Here is a 25,252-nt window from a genome sequence, read left to right on the forward strand (position 1 = left end):
GGCGGCGGTAGCGGTAGCGGCGGCGGGGCCGTGCCCGTGCCCGGCGGATCGAGCGGGGGCAGCGGCGGCGGCGCTGAGCGGGGAGAACGAGGCCGAGAGCCGGCAGGGCCCGGCGGAGCGCGGCGGGGACGCGGCCCCGCTCAACCTGTTGGACACTTGCGGCGTGTGCGGGCAGCCCATCCAGAGCCGGCGGCCCAAGCTGCTGCCCTGCCTGCACTCGGTGTGCCAGCGCTGCCTGCCGCAGCCCGACCGGTACCTCATGCTGCCGCCCCGCGTCCTGACCCCCACGGCCGCCACCGCCCCCAAGGAGCCGCCGCCGGCGGTGCCTCCCTCCTCGCCCGTCTCTTCGCCGGCCTCACCMCTGCACTGCACGCCCGGTAAGTGCCCCTTCTGCCGTACCCGCCCAGCCGGGGTGCCTCCCCCTTCACCCCGTGTCGCGATGGGAGCGGGGATCTGTCGCGATCGGTGCCGTGGGCGGGGTGCGGGTGCCCGGGCGCGGAGCTGCCGGGGCACGGAGCTGCCGGGGCACGGAGCTGCCGGGGCACGGAGCTGCCGGGGCACGGAGCTGTCGGGACGGGCAGCGCTCGCTGCTCGCCAGCGCCAAGGCTGGCGGCGGGGTTGCGCTTTGGCACGCGTTGTTTTAATCGTTATTTTTTTAAATTTCCCACCTCGGAGGGAAGGCAGAGCTGTTGTGCTTTGCYCGGACCTCTCTGTGTGGATGGAGAGGAGCGGTGAGAGCCGCTCCCSGCCGTGGCTGCGGGGCCGGGCAGCGCTTCTCGGGGGAGCCGGGAGGCTTTGGCCCTTGGCTGGAGGAAAACCTGAACGCGGGCTGATCCCGAGGCATAAAAACGCAGCGAGAAAGCACTCTTTTAGTGAGCGATGCTTGGAGCGCGGGGCGCGGCCGGAGCGGAGTCCTGCAGGTGTCATCCACCGTGCTCCACCGGGATTGACCGGCACCGGGGCGGGCACCGGGCGATAATGACGGCACTTGGCCGGGACATGGGCAGCCCKGATGGCTCTGCTGATGCATTCATGCACCACTTAGTTGCTAATTGCCGCGCCGAAGGGAGGAGAATGCCGCGAGGAAGTTTTGTTGAGTTCGTGTACTGACACAGTAGCCCGTGACAATGTGTTTGGAAAGTACACACCGCTGTAGAAGATTTGGGATAAACTCCTCCTCAGTCTGAAACTACTTTTCCTAATTTTTTTTTCCCTAGCCCTCTTAGGCTAGGTCTAGTACTTCATTTAATTTTAATAAAGGCAACTGCGTCTTAGAAAAACGTGCGGACAAGTATCCTGTAGTGGAAGCTGGTTAAGGTCTTGGAGAAACTTGAATAGGAAACAGGGAAATGTGATGGAAATTGAGCTGCTCTATAGGTATTAGTGGAAGTAGTGCTTATTGGGATGTGAATTGAGGACTCAAGTGAAAAGTATTAACTGGAGGTTGACCATTCTTAAGTCTTGTAGGTGGATTTAGGAAACTTCACCATTCTGCCTGGAGTTCTAGCCAAAAGATTACAACTTGATGTGCGAAACGTTTGCAGCAATTCGTAGGGGAAGCATCCTCTTGAGAGAAAGGAATCTTTGGGACAATAGGAGAGAAAGACTTGCTTCAAAAGATCTGAGAAACTCTCAAGTGTGTTATTAACAGGCTATACTGAGCCTCTTCAGCTGTGTGCATGTCTGTGTTGGCATATTCCTTCAGTCTTTAATTTTAGCATGTAATGTATGTCGTAGTCAGATGGCCTAGTCAAAAGTTACAGAATGGGAAAATCWGTGAGGCCTAAGGACCATATACTTAGGCTTTGTTTATCCAGGAGATGTTATTGCTTGTATGTCTATGAGTAGAGCTGTGAAGTTCTGCACAGGAGGAACAGAAAAAGCACAAAATCTGGGGTATGATATTTCAAGAAGARGACTTGAAAATAGAAAAGAGGGCGTAGATACTACAAGCTCAGAATTTGCAATGTAATTTGAGGGGTAATATCATCATTGTCTTCTGAGGTTCGAGGTCATGAACAGCACAGGTCCGTTCCCAGATGTTCTGTTTAAATATWGCAGAAATAGGGAYGTTTAGCTGAATGAGGAATGAGATRCATCGCAAGAATTAAAAGATGGGTGCTGTTAAAACATCTGCTTGGTAATGAATCAMAGCAACAGCAAACTTGTAGCTCTGTTCCCTCCTTTTGATGGTGAGTTGGTTCTTTATGAATGACTTTCACAGCACATATTCCTCTTCATTCTACACATTTGCAGGCGCACTGTGTTTTTGGTGACCATTATTCTTACCCTGTTGATTTTTCTCTCAAGCTATTTCCATGCTTCCACACTACAGTTCATTGTCCAATGGGAAGAAGAAACTCACACTCACCTTGAGGCATTTTTTGTGTCTTTTCTTGTCATGGCTTTGCCCTGGTTCAGACAATGGGGACTGTGTTTTATCTAGCTATGGCCAGACTTGGTGATGTGCATTGTCTACTTTATCTTTTCTTTCCAACTGGTATAAAAAAAAGCTGTGAACTTGAAGTTAGGATTGAGAWAAAAACACACCTGTTATAGCCCAAAACTGACTATAGAGAGGAAATTTGTTACAGTTGGAGGAGTTCTTAAATTCTCAGAAGATGAAAGGAAAGACACAGCGGTGCAAAACTGTCACCTCTTCTGGTAATAAGTTGTGCAAAATACTTATGAGGAATGACATGAAGAAATAAACTAAAGAGTTTAAGCTTRGAAAGCTGGRTAACAAATTACTCTTATGATGTGAATGATGAAATTACTGTGACYAAACTGAAGAAATAAACAGCAAGGAAGCTGTTTGCACTGGAATGTCCTACACAAGCAGGCTATGAAAACCTCCTAAGAGATTTCCAGACAGGCTGCTCATGCACGTGTGCTGAGCACTGAAATGTTGCACAAAAAGAAGCCTGAAGAGGGATTRGTAGAATGGAGTCTGTCTGGAACAGAAAAGAGGATGTGATTGAAAAGTGCTTCACCAAACCAACCTTGAGATGGAGTGTTGTATCAATGCTGAAATTGGTTRAGAAGCAGGTAGCTAAAAGAGGTAGAGTTTCAAGTACAGTCTGGAGATGCTTTTTGTCTTCATCAAACTGTTTSCAAGAAGAAACATTTGTTCGCTCTGCAGAATATAAAGTGTGCCTTYGACTTCCAACATATAGACGGGTTTATTTGGGAAAATGTTGGCTCTCTTTCTGTAAAGATTCCAGCAACTAATTAAGGAGCTGTGGAAAAAAAAAAAAAAAGGAATTCAAGCTTAGAGATCTAGAGTGAATTACAAATTCCAGACTTGCTCACTTGAATACTAGATTCAGCATGGATAACAGCAGACAAGTGGCAAGACGTGCAGAGGAGTTTCATGTGATGAATGTTAACCAGGATCCCTCCTGCAAAGGCAAACTAGTGAAAATGCCAGCTGGCATGGATATAATCTATACTGCTACATGCACTCAGCTTGGAAGTASAAGAACTTCTAGAGAGAAGAAAACCTGGAGTTTATGGCTTTTTTAAGTTGCAAGTATCCTTGTTTGTTCTTAATCATTCATAAATCAGTTCACGAAATAGACCTGGAACTTGTGAATGGAACTGCATAGCAAAGTTTTTTGCAAATATCATCAGGAAATCTTACTGGTGTCAATGCCAAAATGGTGGAGGGAAACTTGTTTTCCGTGGAATTCCTCTGTAGACAAACCTGTTAGCAAACAAATCCATGTGAAGCTTTTAGAAGCATTTAATGTTTGGACAATCCCATTATATAAATTCTTGGGGAGTGCCCAGACTAACAATTGAAATACTTTCAAGACATTGATYAATTAAAGAATAAATACTTCAGGGTTACTAAACAAAGATTTCAGAGATGTTCATGTTTCAGGTTATTAATGCCCAGAAATATTTGTTTAGCAATAGAGTTTGAAGTTCTCAAATTCATTGAATGAAGACCTTACCCTTGATATCCCCTTGTCTATGGCATCTGCTTTTTTATGTCCCACAGTCAGTCCTTGTACAGATAGCTTCAAATCCTTTCAGATTCTTATCTAATGTTTGTATCTGGACTTTCTGAAGTCTTCATTTGACCTTGAAAATACAGCTTTTGACTTGAAAGTACAGCGTCATTTGACCTTAAAAATACAGCTTTTGACATAGTTTTAAATTTTGTTACTTGTCTGTGTGTAATATATTCTGTCCCTTATTAAATTTGATAATGATTTGGATCCTTATTAATTTGAGGGATAAAGTAGCTTCATTTGAGGTTTCTTATGGTGAAGTTCAATTTTTTCTTCCATGTTTTGGTGATGTAAGAAATCTTAAGATTATTTTTCTAATCTACTGCTATAAATTATTTTTTTCCCATTTAATCTTCAATATTGCCACTTGCCTAAAGTGAATTCTCTCCATCTTTGCCAATACAAAAAGCCCATGTTTTGTGTGGTTATACATTCACACTTTCACAAATGTTGTTGCATCTACTCATCCTTTCACAAGTCTTGTTTCTGCCTTGGTGCATCAAGAAGGAATTGTTTAGCATCCAAAAAAGGAGGTTTGAGAKTGCTAATATTTGGAAATGTTGTATATTATAGGAATATGTATAGGAAAGACATGTCTAGTTTTCATTCTGTTTTGGATTTGAATTGAAAATTCCCAGAGTCCCAGAGATGCATATTTCAAATGCATTTAGCATTGTTACAGGTGAAATACAATATCATTGCTTTGATAGCCTGCAATGGACAAATCTCTTGGTTAAAAAGTCATGAAGTTAGTAAAAGCTTAAAATATTCATGAATGAACAATCTAGAGAAGGTTCCTATTTGTCTAGTTATAATACCTCTCTTTTAGAGAAAAGTATGCTCTCTGTGATATGATACTTACTGTACCAGTGTAATTTGAAGGAAGGATATATTTGCCAAAAATTACTGCATTCTTTTCTACTGGGAATCCCACAAAAATCTGGATGCATGCCTGTGCAGCCTTCATTAAGGCAGACACTACAAGTTGTGGAATTAAGGTTGATTCATGCCTGCTCCGATGTATGATTAATAGAAATGTGTAATAGATGTTTATAATCTCACATATATATGCAGARTAGTATTTCTAGGGTAGGTGGGATGCTTTTATGTTCTTGCTTCTTTCATCCATAGAAAGTAATAGATTGWAAAGCAGATGAGTGCTAAAACAACAGCAATTGCCAACCTCATTCCAGTTGGAAGCCTTAGAGAAATTAAGCTGTACAAGTTATCAAAATAGCTGTATCATTGTGTGAAACTGCTTTTCAGACAAAGATTTCTGTCCTCAGAGGCCAGCCTAGCTCTGTTTCAATACAAAATCAGCTTATAATGTYTCTGGTAAGCAATTAGTACTTTTAGCAGCAGAAAGCAGTCCTAGATCATCAGGTGAAAGGATCAGAAGGAGAGCAGATATATACTGATATATTAATTCTCAAGTGTGTGTCTAATTGAAAGTGTATTGGGTTGTTTTAATGCTTATAATAAAGATATCTCTTAAGAAAAAGCTTTGTCTGAAGAGCAGCGGGAAAGAGTGGTGCATAAGAGGCAAGTGGAAGAAGGAGTGTGCTCTTTGTGGGCTCATTTCATGGAAAAAATGTCCTGAAGGACTGCTCAGTTAAGCAGCAGGCTTTTGGGTTGGCCTGCTGAATTCCATGAGTACCACAAAGCAACCATGTTCTCTCAACTTTACCTAGTTTGAAAATTAAACTTAAATTAAGTTTAAGTTTGAGGAAGAAATTTTGTTGAAATTCTTGATTCTGGATGTAGTGTTGTTTTGTACAGGAAAATCGTTCTGCCAGTGTTGTGTGCGTTTGTTAAGATGCCGTAGGAGGAATTTCCATATTATTTGGTGGAATTTCCCAGTAGCAGGAAGCTTGTAAAGCTAGTGTTTTGCCTGTTATATCTCATCTGAAAACAAATCAGGGGAAAACCAAAAGGAACTTAAAGYGAATTTTAAATATGTCTGTATTTCAGGATGAGTAACTGACTAGAYAGAAAAATCCATTATTTCTGAAATTGAAAATTTAGCCTTTTAAAAGGTTTTTGCAATAAAATGGAATACTTTAATGCAGTAGTGCAGTAGTTTGACCTTGGAAGGATGCCAGTGCCCACCAAAGCTGCTCTATCACTCCCCTTCACAGCTGAAGAGGGGAGAGAATATATAACAAAAGATAAGGACAGGGGGAATCACAGCAATTATCATCATGGGCAAAACAGACTCAGTTTGGGGAAGTTAATTGAATTTATGACCAATCATAATCCAGGTAGAATGATTAGAGGGAAAAGCAAACTTAAAACTCTTCCCCCATCCCCCATAAATTTTTTATTTAACTTTTATGTTCTACAACAGTTTTATGACKCATCCTTTTTTCTTTGGCGAATTTAAAGGTCACAGAAAAATCCTTTTCACAGAAAAATTCCAGTAATATTTTAAAATTTACCTCAGCAATTAGTTGCCATAGTTGAACTGACCGAATTATCTACTTTTTTACCTGCTGGCCAGAGAGGATGTATGAAACCATAAATGCTTACCATCAAAGAAAGCATGAAAACATTTGTRTGAAGCAAGCAAAAAAAATGACACCATTTTTAACAGGAAACAGTCTCATAAAATCAGCCATGAAACTGAAGGTTGAGCCAAGGAATGTCCCTAATTACTTGATACCGTCTCTCCAGTGATTCAAGTAAATGCTTGTTTGAAGCTTTTATGTGGGAGAAAATTGCATATTACCTTACATACATTACTGACACGATAGAGGACTGATGTTAAACAAGYTTTCTCGTTATTTTTGAAGTTTATCAGTGGGCTGTGGGAAAAAGGATGACAGTAAGCAAGGCTCAGCTCTTTGAACTGCACTCATGGGTTTTGAGGGCTCTTGTTGGTAACGTGGATTTGGGTCACGGAGACATCCTCATTTCAAAAAAGGAATCTGCAAGTGGAGTACATGGACAGGGGAACTAAGCCATTTTCCTTCTGAATATAGGAAGATTTCTGCTTCTGATTTATAACTAACTTGCCACAGGCAACTTTCTATTAAAATGGAGAGTTCCCCTTTCAACTGTAGTCCCTCAAGTGAATACAGTGCAATTTGAATAAAACAAGACTGTAGTGCAAATACCCTTTGAACTAAAATGATTGCCTAATTTGAAAAGTGGCTGTATAATTTTCCCAACGAGCTGGCACATCTGCCTGGACTGTAGCTCACAAAAAAGAAACAGGACTACTTTTACATACACGTTAACTTGGAAAACCCCATTTTATTTTGTAGGATGTCTACTTGAGGTCAGAAAGCATTTAATAAAACTTACTKAGTTGGCTTAATTCATTTCTGGGCACGTGCTGCGGAGTCTGAGAATGGTCAGGGGTGTGTGGAGCTGAAGTTGGTTGAACTGAACTGCAAATTCCCATTGTGCTCAGGCTGAACCTGCTGTGTCAGAACCTGATGCTCTTAGGGGAGGGAATGCTGGCAGCTGCACAGGGAATGAGTGGGTGGAAGGAAAGAGGGAGAGAGCTGCAGCRCTGCTGGGACTGGAGAATGAGACATTTTAAAGTGGGAGAGAGGTTCTAATTTTAAACACAAGGTGCAGTGCCTGGGTGAAGCAGCCCAGCACCAACAAGTCTGTTACTAGAAATAAAGCAGCATGCAAAATTGTCCTGAACAGCGCAAGTGTGAATTGAAATACTTTTTTTTTTTTCTTTCCCAACCTGGACTCTGCTTTAAAATGAGTAAACGAGTTGCTGAAATAACTTAGCAGTGTAAATTACATGTCCTCCTGGTTAGTTGGTTTAAGGAGAAGAGGTAGCTTTGAATCGTCTTTGCCTTTGGAAAAACTTCTGTGACTCTTAACTGTCGTTTCAACAGTTTTCAAGTAAAACTTGGAATTCACAGCACTGCCCAGCTGACAGTAGGACAGAACATCATTTTGGTCTGAGGACAGTACAGCCTTGGAGAATTAGATAAAGGATGTCACTTAGGCAAACAAGTCATGCCGAAAGCAAGGCTGCAGACTTATGGAAAATGATAATGTGCTTACTCAGACGTGGGGGTCAAGGAACAGCCACCTGAAAATGACACTGGACATTGAAGAAGATCCCCAAAGAACCATGGAAGGACTTCCCATAAGGGGTGTGTCTGTGTAAAATAAATACATATACATCAAGTAAGGGAGGACAGCTAATGAATCTGTCATCAGTGTGTGTGATAACAACACGGTTTTACCCTCAGGGTATTTGATTTGAGGAAGGATCTTACAGGTGACCAGTGCTGCAGTAAAGAATGCCTACTTTCTGATACAACTGTGTTAGAATCTGTTTCTACCTGGCTGATTCCAGTATCACAGCCCCAAAGTGGTAAATCAGGATGGCAGGCACATGATCCCTTAGAAAGTGAGATAAAGACAATCTGTTTAGTAGACAAGCTTTGTTGAATGAATCTAGAGCTGTGTAATGACAGGGAGTGAACCATAACAGGACCTCAGCAATGGCTAAATGTCTGGGAGCTTCAAAACTCTGGGTGTAGCAAACTTCTGGGTTAGATTTATCTCTTTTGGGCGTTTATGGATTCCTACCTTTTCTTGCTTAAGCAGTTGGTTTTCAGCACTCAATAGTTCAGTTTCTTATTTGCTTTTACCCTGTTTGAGGGTCTTTCACCACACATTAGCAGCTATTGTTATCAGTTGTTTTAGCCTATGGACTGTTTGTTGAGCAGCTTATTAACTACAAACTACTTMAAAAGTTCAGTTTTATCTTCCTATTTGGAGTAGGGAGAGGGGACTGTGAGGGTATAATCCTCTGGCTAGCATATCTTGGAAATCGCTGAGTTTAAARTACTGAGACTGTTTACTTTGATCAACTGAACTTTATCTCCTTTGAGAAGTTTTAAACCTCTTCTCAGTCCCTTCTCCRTGCAAGAAACTCAAATGTGATTTCAGAGTTTGCTGTGTTGAATGTTGCCTGAGTAAGTATTGCCTCAAAACGGACACAAAATTCTTTCCTTGGATAAACACAGGTGGTGTGTGGAGAGTTTATCTGAACCGGAGTCCAGAGATGCTAGCAGCTCTTTCTTCAAATAYTGCACTCCGAGTTGTTACATAGAATGTTTATTTTCTGCTTCATAGCAAAGGCAGAGTCCAGGGTTGTGAAAGAGTGTTCAGAAGTTTCTGGAATGGAACGTGTGGGAGGACCTGTGGTCTTCCCACGTCTAGCAATGAAGTTTAAACAAAAAACAAAACAAAAACAAACCCTAGTTCTGTTATACATTTGTCTTGACTCCTATCTGTACCGTGAGAACAACTGGCAAGTATTGCTCTCATCACTCAATAAATAAATATTTTGTGTATGGACTGTTGGCACTGGCACCATCAATAAAATTGTGTTTATCTCGTTGGATTGATGTTGTGGTTTGCCAGGCACCCACAACAGCTGCTCAYTCTGCTCTCCCCTGCSAMAGCTGGGCAGAGGAGAGAAAAAAACATTAACTAATGAAGGGCTCAGGAGTGGAGATAAGGAACCAGGAAAAAACACTCGGAGGGCAAAACAGGCTCATCTTAAAGTTACAAAGTGAATTTATTACTGACAGAGCAGAGGAAGATGATGGGAAGTAAAATAAACCCTTTAAGACACCATTCTTCCCCCTAACACCTTTTTCCTTCCCACCAACAGTGCAGGGGACAGGGTGTGGGGGTGGTCATTTGATCACCAAGATTTTCTTCAACTACTCAGAGTAGATACAAGTTAGAAGCAAAGCCACTGTTGATGGTAGCCCATGTGTCTTCTAGATTATTATCACAACCACTGACACTCAACAGGGCCAAAGATCTCTCCTCGAAATAACAGTCCTAGACGCTGTTTTGGCAAAATGATTTTATGTAGGGTATCCCAAATGGATTCAGCCAACAGTCCCCTTTGCTGCATTCCACCCTTTGTGCAAGAGCTGAATGTAGTCTGGATTCTTTAAGGAGCTAAATGCTAATCTTGCATCCTTTAAAAGTCCATTTAGGCACAGTATTATTGTATTGTGCTCCAATCCAATTGTATTTATTGTGTGGGCTTTCTTCCTTTTTCCCTGCTCCCAGTTCTGTTGAGATGAGGTCAGATTTAATATGGTTCCTTTGGCTTCCTTTTTGACTAATCTCAGTTTTTGAGAATACAGTGTAGGTGTTGCTTGCTTCAGGATGTTTGACTTCAAACTTTTGCCAGAATCGCTGTTTTTGGCTTAAAGCTGTGGCTGATTATTTTTGCTTTTCATTTGTCATTATGCCAGACAAGTAGATTAAGAACCACAATATCATGGTGGAACCCCTCGTAAATATTCCTTAAAAATAAAGTCGGAATAGAAGTGTAGTCCTAGTTCATTCCCAAACTGCTATGGGATGCTAAGTGTGGTATTTCCAGAACTTTATTATCAATCCTTTGAGTCAGTGTGGTCCAAGAAGGTGGAAAGAGGTTGAGTGAGTCTAAAGGACAAAAGGTAAATAAATGGCACTTAGGAAGTCTGGTTTTGGTAGAAGATGGATTTTCTTCAGATTCATTCTTAGTACTGAGAGTGTCKTGCTGGGAAAACGCCTTTGAAGGAGCTCTTTGGTTCTGACAAAATGGAGAAAACCTCAAGAACACTAGATTTCTTCAGTGGATGTGGATCTTCATTCTGATCAACCAAAAGGGTCTGGCTCATGGCTCAGTTATCTACTGCAGATTGCAGCAACAGAAGGAGAATCACCATGGGGAATATAAGTGGTATCTCTGCTGGCTCTGTAACCTGCTGTTTTCTGAAAGCTCTAGGGCAGGTGTTAGAAATCCCTGTTTTTTTGGGGTTTTTTTTGGGTTTTTTTGGTTTTTTTTTTTTTTTTTTTTTAATTTGGTCGATCAGTGCATCTGCTCCACCCAGAAGGAATGTGTTTTATAAGTTGTGTTCAGTAATTTTCATACTAATACAATGTCAGAGGAGAAGGTAACACTGCTTGTTAATTAATGCTGGCTCTTGGAGGCTGCAGAGCCATTTGTGAATCTCACAATTGCATATGTTGGTAGTCTTGAAGCTATGTGGGAACTGGAAAAAGCTGGCCACCTTGCTTTTTGAGCCCTTACTACAGTGCTGTGGATACTGGGTGCATGTGAGAGGAGAATATAAGATGCGCTGTTTTTTTTATTCCTGAGCATTTCCAAAAGTGCAATCCCTGTTACTTGGAGGATGTTCTCCTCTCTCAGTTGCTGGTTTTAGAATACTGGAGGAATTCTTGCAATTGAAGGGGCTGCCCAGTAGTGGRTAAGAGAATTAGTGTAATTACTGGAGAGAAGTGGATGTTTTTAAAGTGTGATTAATCTGACCAAGAATTAACCATGGTGAGACCACTCATGACCTAACCTTATTACCTAGGTCTGCAATGACTATGAAGAAAACTTCATGTAACATTTAGATGAATCCTACTGAAGGTATTAAATTGCAAAGTAACTCGATCCATCTTTCAGGTGCAAAGTTTTACTCTACAGAGTCAATTCAGCACAATAAATCAGTYTTAGTTTTGTGCTACCATTAAGAGTTGCTTCTTCATAAATCCTGCCTGTGACAAACTTTGCTGTTGTTGAAAAGCTTTTAAATATAGCAATTAGTCAGCATGGACTGGATTTGGRAGTCTTGGGTTTTTACTTAAATAAATTAAATGGCTTGGATCTTTGTTTTTTTATTCCATTAATAATGTCTTGCAGAGCACTCAGACCTGTCTGATTTAAACTGCAGGGAATAGTTATCTTTATTGTTTTCTCTTATTAGAGAGGGAATTTTTAGCAAATATTTTCTGCACTTTTCATTGTGTCTGTCCCTGTAAACAGCAAGGTTTAAAAAAAATCAGAAAATTAAAAAATACTACCAGGCTAAAGTATTTGTTATATAACTGATTTAAACAGTTTTTTAAACCTTTAAATTCAGCATTTTTTTGATAAATACATAAATTCCTCTTTCTTACTGTTAAAGATCTAAGTCTTGGGCCATGTACTTGGATGGTAAATGTGCTATTGTCATAAAGTCATTGAAGAACATATTGAAGAGACACTAATGAGTAAAAAATGTCTTTTTAGTAACAGTCAACCCTTTTTTCTCTCCACCCTCTCACCAAACAAAATAACCTAAATAAAGGTTTAGGTAGAGTCAAGAGCCTTTTATTTTAAATGAACATATTATTTCTGTGTACTCTTCAACATCCATTCCTGCACATACATTTTGTGGATAACCTTGATGGAGTCTTCCATCATATTTTGCATCACTGTAATCTGTATTTTGAGATAGTTCAAAGGAAACATGATAGAGGTATTGATGAGTTCAGAACTCTGTCCTCGAGGAGAACTCCAAAATAAATATCCATATAGCAGAAAATGGACAGATGCAGTGARCACTGCAGTGAATGAGTTGATGGCTCTGAATATTGACATTTCAGTGATTTTAACCCAGTTTTCCTTTGGAGCTACAGAATGCAGTTTGTTTGGGTACAAAGATGTTCTGTGTGCCTCAAGTGTGTTTTCCAACAGGAATTTAAAATCACAATATCGAAAATACATGTAATGGAATAGGCAGGTAAGCTGAAATTCAGCTGCCTGCACTAGAATATCCTTTCTGAAATTCAGCCATTTCTGAATTTTTGGGATGTAAAATATAAAAAAAGGGCAGGTAGATGTACTGCACAAACCACAGGAGCCCTGTTTTTTCAAGAGTAGCTGGAAGCCAGGCAGGATATCACCCTCAAATTAGGAATGTCTGTTTAGGCCCCTAAATTGCTCCCCTGAGGCTGAGAAATGAGGGCCAAGAGGGTAATTTGCCAAATCTCATAGATAATTTCCAGTTATTGAGCAGTGAACATATTGAGAATGGAAGGGGGCTGGTGAAGGAACAGGTTGCAAGGATCCCTCTGAGACCTTGAAGAAGAGAGGGAGTAACATGAGCCARTTAAAATCTTGAACTGCATTATCATACCTGTTTGGTTTTCTTTTTTACTTAATTTTTTTTCTGTTTTTTACTGAAAATTTTTACTGAAATACTCCGACTAAAGCCTGTCACCTACTGTTGTTCCCACTACTGCTTCTGACTCAGTTCCCTTAATATGATCCAGGTTCTTAGAARTTGATTTTTGAGGCTTTTTTTTACCTTCACATCTACTCAGTGTTGTTGGGAACATTAAGGATGTTGAAGCTAAACACAAGAAGTGGGCAAAACACTCAAGAGTGTCACTTGGAGTGTGATTTTTATCCCTCCAACAAAGGATTTTAAAGAATTGAATCTTTCAGTGCCTGAGAAGGGCTTGGTTTTTTTGGGTTGTGGCTGGTTATGTCCAAATGTTATTGTCCAAATGGTACTCTGCTGACCTGCTGTTTTTATAACTCTGATTTCTGGGAATAGATGCATTGTACTGCAGCTRCTGAACTAACAGCTGGTGGTAGATGAGAACTTGAAAATGAAGACCAGAGTATGAAATGTAGTGCTGCAAAGAAATTATTATTAGCTGTGTTGTGCTGTAAGGCAGGGTGCATCTTCGTAACAGAGATTCTGGCAACAAAATTTTCCTATCCTGGTCTTTTTTTTTTTTTTAATTATTTTTTTTTAATTAGTAATAACATGTTAACATGCTGCTATTTATGGAGAACGGTGCTAATTTCCTTGTTCCAGAAATACGTGGATACAAGGGACTTCGAACACCATTGGCAAGATCCTAGAGTATCTGGAACATGGTATTTTAGCAGAATGTATAGATCTAGACAGCATTAAAACCACTTTCAGAATGTTATTTCAAAATTAAAACCACTTTCAGAAACATTTCAAAATTAAATACTGGGCTGGACAGAGAAAATGAGGCAAGAATATCACAGAATCTTAGAAATCCTTGCATGTTGTATGTCTGAATTCATTATGCCATTTGGAAATACTTGACAATTTCAGGACTTGAAATGCATTTTAATTTTGATTAAAGAAATGCTCATCAGTCAGCAGTGACAATTGGCCTAATTGTTGGCAGCTTCTGCATCATCGTACAAGCACGTTCATTGCAAGACAGCGACACTTTTTGTTGATCATCTTGCACTTAAATATTGTCTACCCCACAATAACAACGTTTCCTTTTGTTAGCGCTGTGACACTTCTTGTAATTGTGTTGTTGAAGAAAATGCATTGGACAGCTTTGGATGTGAGCGTAAACTCTTCCCATCAGAATTTCTTGCGGTATTCAGAAGTGGCTGGAGAGTCGATCCTTGCGAAATTTACAGTTTTTGAAGTCTAATACACACTATCTGAAGTGTTTGAAGGTCGAGCACGTATAGCAAAAACAATGAACCATTTCACAGAGCAGCTGAAATATTTTAATTCAGCTSTGCAGTGCTTTCCAAGAAAGTCAATGTACTGCAGCATAAAAACTGGCCTGTAACACTCTTCCACAGGGGGGAATTACAGCTAATAGTCTTTGTCTGCTTTTCATTTATTTGCATTTTAAAGGGCTTAAAATTATTTTAATTAACAATCGATTGATTGCAATTTTAATAAACTTTCTGCTGGGCTGGGGGTTGGTTGGAATGTTTATATCTTGTCAGGAAGTGCCAGTTTTCCCTTGAGACRTGCCTGCTTATTGGTTTAACCTATCTCCCCTCCACTAGCAGCAGCAGACTGTCACAACTAGATGGGAGCAGCTTTTTCTGGAACAAACTGGTTTGAAGAAGTTGCCAATTTTGCAGCACCACTAGTGGCTTAATGAGAAGCAAGAGGAAAGCAGTAATTATTTTAAAAATTGATTCAGACGTTACTGCACGTGATGCTGCCTCTCAAATTAAGTTTTCTGAGTGTTTGTTCTTAACCGGGAAACATGACCTGTGTAAATATAACCAGTTTACGCTCAAACCCTTGCATTTTAATGAGAAGACTTGCAAGTATTCATGGTATCTCTGGGAAGAGCAAGAGGAGAAAACAATCTCAGTTGAAACACCCGAATTTTCTGTGTAGTTGATTTAAAAATCCTATAGCTCGTGCTGCCTTCAATCCCTGACGTCCTTTTATTAGTTTTAACTATCACACCCATGTTTTAAACATTTTAACTGCATGTGTAACTTGCTGTTGATATTTTTCGTTCTGAAATCTGTGTAGTTGGAATTTCAAGCAAAACATCTGTGAAACGGGGGAAGATTGCTGTACAAAACCCTAATTATTTATTCTGTAATGACTGCGTTGTTGCAGGTAAAATTGCCAGTTGCTTCTGAGCACTGTATTTAATAACGAGAGCTCTCTTTCAGAAAACYAGTGGGTTTTTTTTTTTACTGATTTGATCTGAAGACAGGGAACTATTAAGTCCTCCTTTTTTAGTAAAGCACTTTGCATCTGCAAACAAAAATCACCCTCTTGGATCTACAGRTGATCATCGAGTGTCTTTGTTGAATTGCCTCTGAAACCTGCTCGCAGTAGTGAAGACRCAAATGAGCCAAAATTGGGGCAAACCAGAGCAGCCTCCTCCTATCATCTCAGGATGCTTCCGTAGTCTTGAATGTGCTCTCAGGAAATTGAGAATTGAGTTGGAAATAACTGTGTGAGCTGTAAATCCATTCCATGGAATGGCTCGGGATGCCCTTATGGGTGCAGCGCGTAACTTGTGAAGAAGACTTAGAATGAACCGTGATTTTCCCTACCTAAAATGCAGCCTGAAATTCCTTGAAAGAGGTGCACGTAGCCAGTGGGGGAAACACTTTTTCCTCTCCCACAGAATCCATATTTCAATCCCTAATCCCGCTCACTCCATGGCAGCGTAAATATTTCTGTTGTCGCGGAGTAGAAATGAACGAGCGAGGGAAACAGCATTTTTTACTTTTGTTCGCAGTGTGGTGTCCTGGCCTGGTTCAAGCAAAGTCTRAATGTGAGATTCCACATCTGCTTGGGTTTCATAAGAATGCTGAGAAGGGTGGAGATCTTCTTCTCTACTCCTCCTACTCCAGAGCCATGTGCTCCTGATCCAGGTCCCTTTACAGCTGAAAAAACAATGCTSCTGGTGCTAAAATCCAGCAGCTGGGAGGCGACTCTGCCCAAATTAAGGTTCAAACAAGACTACATGCTGAAGTCAATAATATGGATTTTATTTAACATGGAATGTCAGGGAGGAAGGTGGAAAGAAATGGAAAATAGAGCAGGAAGAGAGAGAGGACAGGTGGAAGATAGGGGTGTCCTACTGATCCTCTTCACCTCGGGCTTCTTGGTGAAGGTCTTTTCGCTATTCATACATTTTAGCAAAGAAAAGAATTACTGCTCATTGGCTACACAGATCTGTCATCCTGTTGGTTAATTGATTCCCTTGCTTCTAATGCTAATCAGTCCTCGTGCTCAGTCTTCCTCTTTGTTTGAGTGGATGGRTTTCTTGAGTCAAACAATTGTGATYTYCCCCTGCCGAAATTAYSAARTCYGAACTGATTTCAGCACAGGTTTCCCTCGTGGCCAGTGAATTCTGTGGTTGTGTCTGTTGTCAGGGATGCATTCTTCTCCTCCAGTTTTGTTAACCTCAYCCCAGATCTGAGATAACCCTCAGACAAAAGCATCCCCTTTATCTTATCTCCAGTTCCTGCTGTGATGGCTTATCTTACAGTTCAAGTTCCAGGTACCCAGGGAGGCATTTTCAGGAGGTTTCAGTGGTTGGTGGCGCTCACAGATCTCAGCTGTGCCATGACTTGGGGTGATCTTTGGCCATACACACACGAGCAGTTGCTTTTTTTCCACAGTGGGAATTTTTGTGTGTATTTTTTTACCAGAATGAACTAACCAAGTCTCACCTCTGCCAAACCAGGAGACAGCTCTGTCCTGTCACTCCATTCTTTTCTTATCTCATGGCAAAGTCCTCCCATGGCTGTAACAATGTTTGAGACAGGCAAATATGCTCTTCAATTCCTTTACTTTACCCTGCAACAAAGGAGCTGATGGAAATGTGGGATCTGCTCTCTTGTTATCCTCACAATTAGCATCATGATGATTATGAAACTCTTCCCAATTTAAGTAATGTCACCTTCCTGTGCTTGCTCCATTAGAAAGAAGTAAGAATCTTATAGAATTACTTGGACAAATCTAAACTGTAATACTCGAGATCTTTTACTTATATTCACCATGGTGGGGTTGACTGAAACATGAGTTGAAACTGATTTGTGTGACAGCCATCAACCCAGGATTATAACAAAAGCAAGTTTACTCTCACACAGTGTCAGAAGAAACCCCCTATGTCAAGAAGAAGGAATAAGGATAAGCATAAGTAATTCTAGAGAARAAAATCCATGAAGATTTTAAGAGTTCCCGGTGGTTTTCCCTTTTTACCCTCTCCCATCTCAGACTRGAAATTCTAAGTGATCCCTTGAACAGGTAGTTGGCAATATTCTGTTGGTGAAAAAGCACATGAAACATTCGGTAAAAAAAGCAGATAAAAGAATGTGTAAGTAGACACATTAGCATGCTAAATGTAGCTGGAATCAGTGGATATAACATAATGAGGAAATTAGTGGATTTTGTGGCGAATTTATGCAACAAGAGGCAACAGTGCATGCCTTAAGAGAAGTGCAAGGAAAGGTCATCTGTCACTGAGTGTGGCCACCAAATACCCCTTCAGGTGACCCTCTAGGACCATCAAAGGACTCCCASTAAGAGGTGGATGCATGCAGATTAATTCTAGGAAAAGCGGTGCTTCTGTATTAGATATAATCAATATTTATGATCATGATAGAAAAAATGTCTTGTAAAGTTTTTTGAAACATCAGATTAGAGGGAATATCCTCCGGGTGTCCAGCACACTGCAGTAAAGATTGCCTGCTTTTTAATGCTTCAGATTGTGTCAGAATGTTTCTTCCCTGATTTTGGTATCAACCCAGAGCACTGTGCTTTGTCAGGGTCAAGGATGAGCRGTGAGGAAACAGGGAGAGGGTGGTTTGTAATTGGCGCTGTTGAAAAATGTGAGAAATAGTCTTTTTTGGCAAGTGTGTTGCTTGAGTATTAGGAGAGTTATTCACTCTCAACTGTGGTAAATTGATTTGCTTAATTAAAGGAGAAATTCAGTATTTGTAGTTCTGTTAACTGCTTGACTTAACAGAATTGGATTTCTCAATTATTCTTGCAGATGATGGTATAAAAARTGTTACAAAAGTTGTAGCCAAAATACGGAATTTGTGTATCAAAGGAAGCTGCACAAATGTCTATTGAAATGCAGACTAATGGCATTTAGAGTAAAATCAGGCTTAACATCATAGCTGTTCAAATGAAAGTGAAATGCCTTGACAACAAGTCTAAAACTGCTTGCTGAATTTCCAGAATGAAGAATTCTTTAGTAAAACAGGTGGAATTCTATTAGAGCACTGCTTTATAGTGGGTTGCCAGTTAAATCTTGAGCATCTATTGAAGAATCTTATATACCTAAATCTTGTATGAAGTACTTGGAGTAAGGAATTGAGTTCTCCTGCAGAAAGTGAAATATTTCATAGTTTCTCTACTTCTACATTCTATTGTAAAAATGAAACAGGAACAGAACTAAGATATTTCAGTTAAATTTGCAAGTGGTGTGTTATATACTGGTGTTAAATTCATTGGGTTAAATAGTGCCTCTGGATCTTCTTTAAGGCCCTAAATCCATATCTGCTCTCAAATGGCAGCTGAAGGTTTAGAATCTGACTTGAGGGACTGTTTTGCTGGAGGCTTTTTGCATGTGACTTCCATGTCCTAAGTGATTATTTCAAGCTAACTTAGTTTCAGAACCTTCAGTTCCTTTTTTTTTTTTTTTTTGGTTATAAAGACCATGGCAATTTTCTTCAAGCAAGATGTTAGTGCCTAGCGTTTTAGAGATTTTTCTTGGATGCTAAGAACAAGCCTCAGTGCTAATAAGACATTCTGTTTTTTGCAATCAGGAAAGGTGTCTGCTTTAAAATGTTTATACAGATCTTCTCCAATCTACTCACAGCTCAACCCCAAGTTTTGAACTTTACTTTGTCCTTTTCATTCTGATGAGAAGATTGATTGTTTAACCCTTTGTGTTACTGGTTCTCAGCTCTTTCTGTTGCTGTATTAGAATTGTGTCCCATCATGTCTTGCAGAGGAGAGGAGGGAGAGAACCTTGTTTATTCATTCCTAAGTTTTTCTTGCTTTCCTTTGCTCAGTGTGAAGGAAGTCACGATATCAATACAGCTGCATTTTTCCTCTCTACAACTCCCCTCATTAATTTTGAATATCCTACATTTGTGTTTCTCATATGAAATGATGGTCAGTTGTGTCACACGCTGCCGTGTATGTGTGTGTAATACCACCCAGTGTCACTCATTAATATTCCACACTAATAAGTGTTTAATCCATTCTGTAACAACAAATTGTCAATGGGAATACATGCCCTATAGAGTAAAAGAATTATTTTTTTTAATAAGATTTAAGCAAATTCTTTATGGCATTRAAACAAGAAAGTGTTTGACCTTGGCTGATAGAATATGTCACCAGGAAAGAACAGGTAAAGGTTACTTCAGTGATGAATGAGAATTTGCTTTTATCCCCCTCACATCTTATTGACAGGGAATAAAACATCCTTTCAAAAGTATTTATCCTTGCAAGCTGTCTTTTGAAGTTGTTTGATATATCTTAGTTTGCGCAAGCATAATCAGATATTTTTTTTTCCCCCCAGTCGGTGTTATCCGCTGTCCAATTTGTGGTCAGGAATGTGCAGAGAGACACATCATAGATAACTTTTTTGTGAAGGATACCACAGAGGTTCCCAGTAGCACAGTAGAGAAATCAAATCAGGTAAGTGCATTAACMTGTAATCGAATTAACACTTTTTGGATGTGTGTGCATATCCTTGGCTTCTTGCTGTGTGGCCTTTTTTGCTGTTCATGTGCAGACAGAACTTTAAAGAGATTACCTGGGGTAGCTGCTCTAGAAAATCAGATGAAATACATGAAAATGCCCGTGAAGAAGGTTCATAACTTACGTTAAACTATTTTTAAATGTTGATATAAATCTGCATCTTGGTAGCAAAAGATAAAAGTAAGGAATAGGCATTAAAATGGGAATTTCTGTTCTTTGGAGAAGGTACTTGAAGTGCTCTTTGAAGAACAGTACATCAGGAGATGTAAACGGATTATATCACATTACTGACAAAACATGGCATTAAATAGCTGGAGTCCAGTTGCCAAGGARGAGGCTCAAAATGCTGATGGGGAGGATGGTGTATTGTAGGGGTTTCTTGTTTGTTTTTCTTGTGTAGACTGCCTCTTCCTCCTTTTGCAGTCAACAGCCATCTCATAAAAGCTGCTTATCTGGAAGAACAATAATATTGGGGGTGTTTTTTTCTCGTGATGGTTTTTTTTTTTCAGGAGGCAGGTACTGGCTAGCATAGAAGCAATACCAAGTGAATAATCCCATCTGTGTACGACCACAATTCAACAATCTCTGTTAGCAAAATATTGCATGTCTTCATTTTTAGCTAGTAGGAGAATATCTCATGTATCTCTTCACTCATAAACTTTTTATTAAACTCCAGGAACTTATTGTGAATAATTCAGCCTTGTTGTATGTTGCTGCATTCTTATTCAGGATAGTACAATAAGGTTGCTGTATCAATTCGAACTCATGCCCTAATATTTGGATGGTGGTCTCCTTTTATTTGGAAAATTCCTCTTTTTCACTTTCTCATTTTAGGGAAAACTGTAACATTGGCTTTTGATCTGTTTTTTTTTTTTGGGGGGGGGAGCAGGTCCTTTATTGTGTGTTCTGCTCCTTTCAAGGCTTAGCTGGGATTTGTGCTGGGAATTTCAGGAACAGATGACAGAACCCAGTCAGGTTTGTGACACCACCTCATTGTTGAAGGCATAAGTGGTGGCATCACCTCTGAGGAAGAGAACTTACATCTTGCAAGCCATTAAACTGTTCAGATTGTCAGGAATTTTGAAACTGGATTTCTGACAAATGGCAGAYTTTACCGGAAACTKCAATTRATTTGCGAGTCACTGGAAGTACAAGCAGTGTTCTTGCAGTGTAGGACTGTTTGAACTTTGCTTTTTTTGGGATTTGGCAAGGGGAAATGTTGGTTTGTTTTTTTTTTTGTTTGTCCCCTGGGAATTGCAAGATAGTATCTGAGTTTTACAGATGGTTCTGAGGTTGACACAGTCTCTCAATAAGATTGATAAAGTGAGTGGTCCCTGTTGAAAATCTGATCATAACTTTTACAGTGATTTTAAAATTAGGAAGAGGAGCAAGATAACAAATAGTGTTATGCAGAAGCAGTCCAAAATGTTGTTTTGGTTTGTTTTTGGTTTTGTTTTTTTTGAGAGGGTGGGGTTGTGCCATAGCCTCAGCTTAGTTACGTAACAAGTGTTCTAAGATACTGCTTTGGAGAGTGCTGATAGAAATGGATTTTTTTCTTGGGAGTAGTAGCAATTTATTTTTTTAAGTCCCTGCTCACCCCGCCCTTTCCCCTCCCAGTATTTTTTTGCTTTCTGGGAAAGTTAAATGGAGAATTCCATCCATTGAGCRTTGTGAGCMGATGTCAGGGAGGTTCTTGAAAGCWTTTGAGTTTGCTWAAGATCCCTTCTRGACTTYAGTCYTACTCTTCCATATTTAYTTCTCCCTCTCTGAGACASAAACCTGCAGGTTTGCAATTAGAAAGCAAATCTGTTCTTCAGCTCAGTGATGACTTTTTATTAAAAAATATTTTGTTAGATGCCTCCTAAGTGAGTGTGTACCTTACCTCTTGGAAAGGAATGATGTGCAAGGAATGATTGTCTTCATTTGAATGGGTTTATTTTGGTATGATAATGAAGCTTTTTGTACATTGCATTGTACCTTGACATAAAAAAAAACCCCAAAAAACTTCACTGCTCTGTTAACTTCTCTGTTGTGGAAGAGCAAAGTTAAATCAATAATAGTTAAACAGATTAGTGTACTGTCCAGGGGGGAACATTATGAGGTTTAAGGATGATACAGCCTTCTAATCAGCCTGTCTTTCTTGCTTTGCCTTTGAAGGAGCAAAGAGAAAAGCAAGAAAAAAATTTCATTAGCAACATAGGCAACAGATCAGAGTATTAAAGTCAAAAAGACACTGAACTTACAGGAAACACTGCATCAGAGAGCGTCCAAATTCTGTCCAAAACTGTTGCTATTTCATGGGATTTTTCTACTGTGATGGTCAGTTTGTCTTCAGTAGTTTTGSAGCTTTATTTGAATGCTTAAGAAATTAGAATTTGAGGCAAGGCATGGGTTTTGTGCAAGAAATGTTGGTCTGTAGCTATGACAAGCAGGACTGCTTTATTTCAATCCAAGAGAGACTACAAAAGAGCTCTTGCAAAATAAATGTGTTTGATTGTTTCAGATTCAATGTGGTACTAGTGCTGAAGCAATTTTTAGCAAATTGAATTAAAACTGTAGAAGTGAATGGCATRTCATGGAACCTGGCATTTGTGAGAAGAGAAAAATAGCTGGAACTSATAAAAGTGCTGTTCATCTATCCAAAATTATGTTTATCTTACCTGAGCCTRATTTGGGCAGCTCTGCACAGTGCTTTCTAGCAATTACTGCAAAAAAACTTCAGGAAAACAAGAAGTGAGCATGAAGAAAGTATAGAATTCCCTATTATATTTTTATTATGTTAATTTATTGTATGTTCCACAAGAGCTTTCCTGGGCAGCATTAAAGGTTTTGTGCTGGCTGTTAACACAGAACTTGGCAAGAGAAAAGAAACTWAAAGGAAATGGAGTTCTGATCTTCCTGAAAGTGATCATTGTAGGTTGTGGGCAACCAGCACATAAATACAGTGAAAGAACTTTATTATTTTTTTCATGTTGTGATTTATGGAATGGTGAAATTATCAGCTTCTAAAGACAAGTTTGAAAATAAAAATTATTGTACTTTATTTGTAAGAGTGAGCAGAAAGAGGCTTCAGACCTGAAGCAAGTGCTAGATTTGAGTCAGACTAAAGGGTAGASCAGTAAGGGAAATTTAGGAATTTCAACAGAAAAACATGGTGTGTGCAAAGCCATGAGGAGAAAAATGAGAAGTGTGATGATATTGGTGCAAGAGAGAAGACCATAGTAATAATTGGGGTATTGGTGCAGTATCCTGACCCTTGAGTGCATTTTACTTAAATTAGGTTCTAATTTTCGTAGCTTCTCTGTCCAAAAGAGAACATGTGTAAAAATATTTTTGATACCGAAAAGAACTTTCTGTATCTTTACTGACAGGAGAGTTTTAAACATTGTAGTAGGAGTGAAGAACAGCTGGGCTTTGTGTGAGATACTGGAAATGCAGCAACAAAACAAAGTATGAGCTTAGATCTAACACCAATTCAGATACCAGGAAAGCAAGTCTGACTGGCATAATGAGRTAATTAATGAGGAGCATTTAGAGCAAAGAGTTTCTCTGGGTTTGTATGGTGCTGTTGTGTTTTTCCAAGAAGCAGTTTGTAAAAGCTGTACCTGTGGCCAAAATTTCTTTGGAAGCCAGTGGTTTAGAGTGGTGGGCAAGAGACTCAGGAAAAGTCACAATATGCTCTTGGATGCTTTGAAGAGATGTGGATTGATGGGTGGTGGTGTGAGAAGGGTGTGATTAATCAGAATTCATGCAATTCATTCACAATTCATGGTTCATATTTAGAATTGCACATAGTAGCTGTCTTTGGTGATTCTGTATGTGCCAAGAGATAATATAATCTAYATATAATATATATTAATATAATATTAGATAGATAATTTAGATAATATAAATAATTTATAATATACATAACTATCAGCATCAATGGGGTTTGGGTCCAGTAGGGGAAAGTGTTGCACCTCATTTACATTGGTGAAGTCTGGAGTACACTGAATATTCATCTGGGCTACTTTGYTCTCCTCCTTTGAAAGCTTTGCTTGATTTTTTAATCTCTTTAATACTCAAAATGTACTTAATTGGAAGAGTGGTTACTACAGTAGCTGAGAAGACAGGTCTATTACCTCAACTCTTGCATGTAAATCTGKTTTTTTCTGTCATAAAAGCTCGTCTATTTACTTAAAGTAGTTCTTACCTGCAACATGCTGAGTAATTTCTGCTTTCATCAAATTTGACTGAAGGCTGAATGAACACTTCCCGGGGTTATAAATGCTAGAACCCGTAACTGAATTAAATGTAATTACAAGGAAAACCCAATTAAAAATAAATGTCTGTCTGACCAGAAAAAGGCTTACAGGTTAGCCAGGGAGAGTTTTCTTTGAAATCGCTGAAGCGCTGCTTGTGTGAGTCACAAAAATGAGAATTAAATAAGTTTTAGGTCTTGTAAAAGCGTAACAAATATTGGGAGTAATTATAATTCCATGTATGGCTCACTCTAATAACCAGGAATTCCAGCCAAATCCAACCTTGTGTATGAAAATACATAATTTAAATCAGAAGTGGATGGGAGCAAATCAGGTTTCTACCTCTGTGAAAAGCTTTCGAAATGTGTCTTATGTGCACCTGGTGGCTTTTGAAGGGCATAAAGTTGGCATATATATATATATATATATTTTTTTTTTGTTACTACAAAGGAGGAGTTTTGATTCATTTGGCAGCATCTGATTATTGGTTATTGAATCATCTCATTCCACATAAAGCAGGGTCAAGCAGTTGGGGAAAAACCCAACTAAAGTACATCGAAAAAAGAAAATTTATAAAGCTCATGGACTCTAGGAAGAACTAATAACTTGAAAAATTCTTTGAACTTACCTAAATGCCCTGGCATGTAGCAAGTTAATCTACCTAATTTTGCTAAAGGTGATCTGGGAAAGACTGTTATGGGGGTTTTATTTGTTTTTGGTTTTAATTGGATTCTTGTTGTTTTTGGGTTGGTTTGTTTTTGTTTTGTTTTTTTTTTTTTAAATTTGTTTTGCTTCTTTGACTTAAAGAATGCCTGAAAACCTTTTTTTTCTTCTTTTTCTCTTTTTTTTTTCACTGCTATTTTTTTTCTTTTTACACTGAAAAACCAAACATCCAGCACATTAATCATCCAATTTGGACTTTTAAAAACAACTTTGGCTATCTGGGGGMAGAGCACAATCAAACCTCTCTGGCAACAAAATTTTGATTTGAAAACTTTCTTGTCCTGCCCAGTSAGTTCAGTGCTGATGTAACTGAGCCTTGGGCTAGGATGGTGTAATCAGCCCTGGTTTGCATCACACAGAGCGCTGCATTGGCACAACTGGCAAAAGAGAATTCCCAAGAATGAAGAATACTTTTTCAGATTTTTTTTTCTTTTTTTTTTTTTTT

At 39.4% G+C, this 25,252-nt stretch overlaps 1 protein-coding gene across 1 annotated transcript in view; it reads left to right on the forward strand.

Annotated features, from left to right (window-relative positions):
• Position 1: 1 nt before the first annotated feature.
• TRIM24 (tripartite motif containing 24) overlaps positions 2-25,252 on the forward strand; it is a gene marked incomplete at its 5' end in the record, with an annotated part of 52,159 nt that continues 26,908 nt past the window's right edge. Inside the window, 2 exons of the mRNA XM_057386086.1 lie at positions 2-377; positions 19,662-19,780. Of these exons, the coding sequence (XP_057242069.1) occupies positions 2-377; positions 19,662-19,780 (495 nt within the window). The remainder of the gene's footprint in view (positions 378-19,661; positions 19,781-25,252) is intronic.

This window comes from Malurus melanocephalus, unplaced genomic scaffold (genome assembly GCF_030028575.1).
Source record: "Malurus melanocephalus ecotype Western Australia unplaced genomic scaffold, MMel_1.1 scaffold_910, whole genome shotgun sequence".
Lineage (NCBI taxonomy): Eukaryota > Metazoa > Chordata > Aves > Passeriformes > Maluridae > Malurus > Malurus melanocephalus.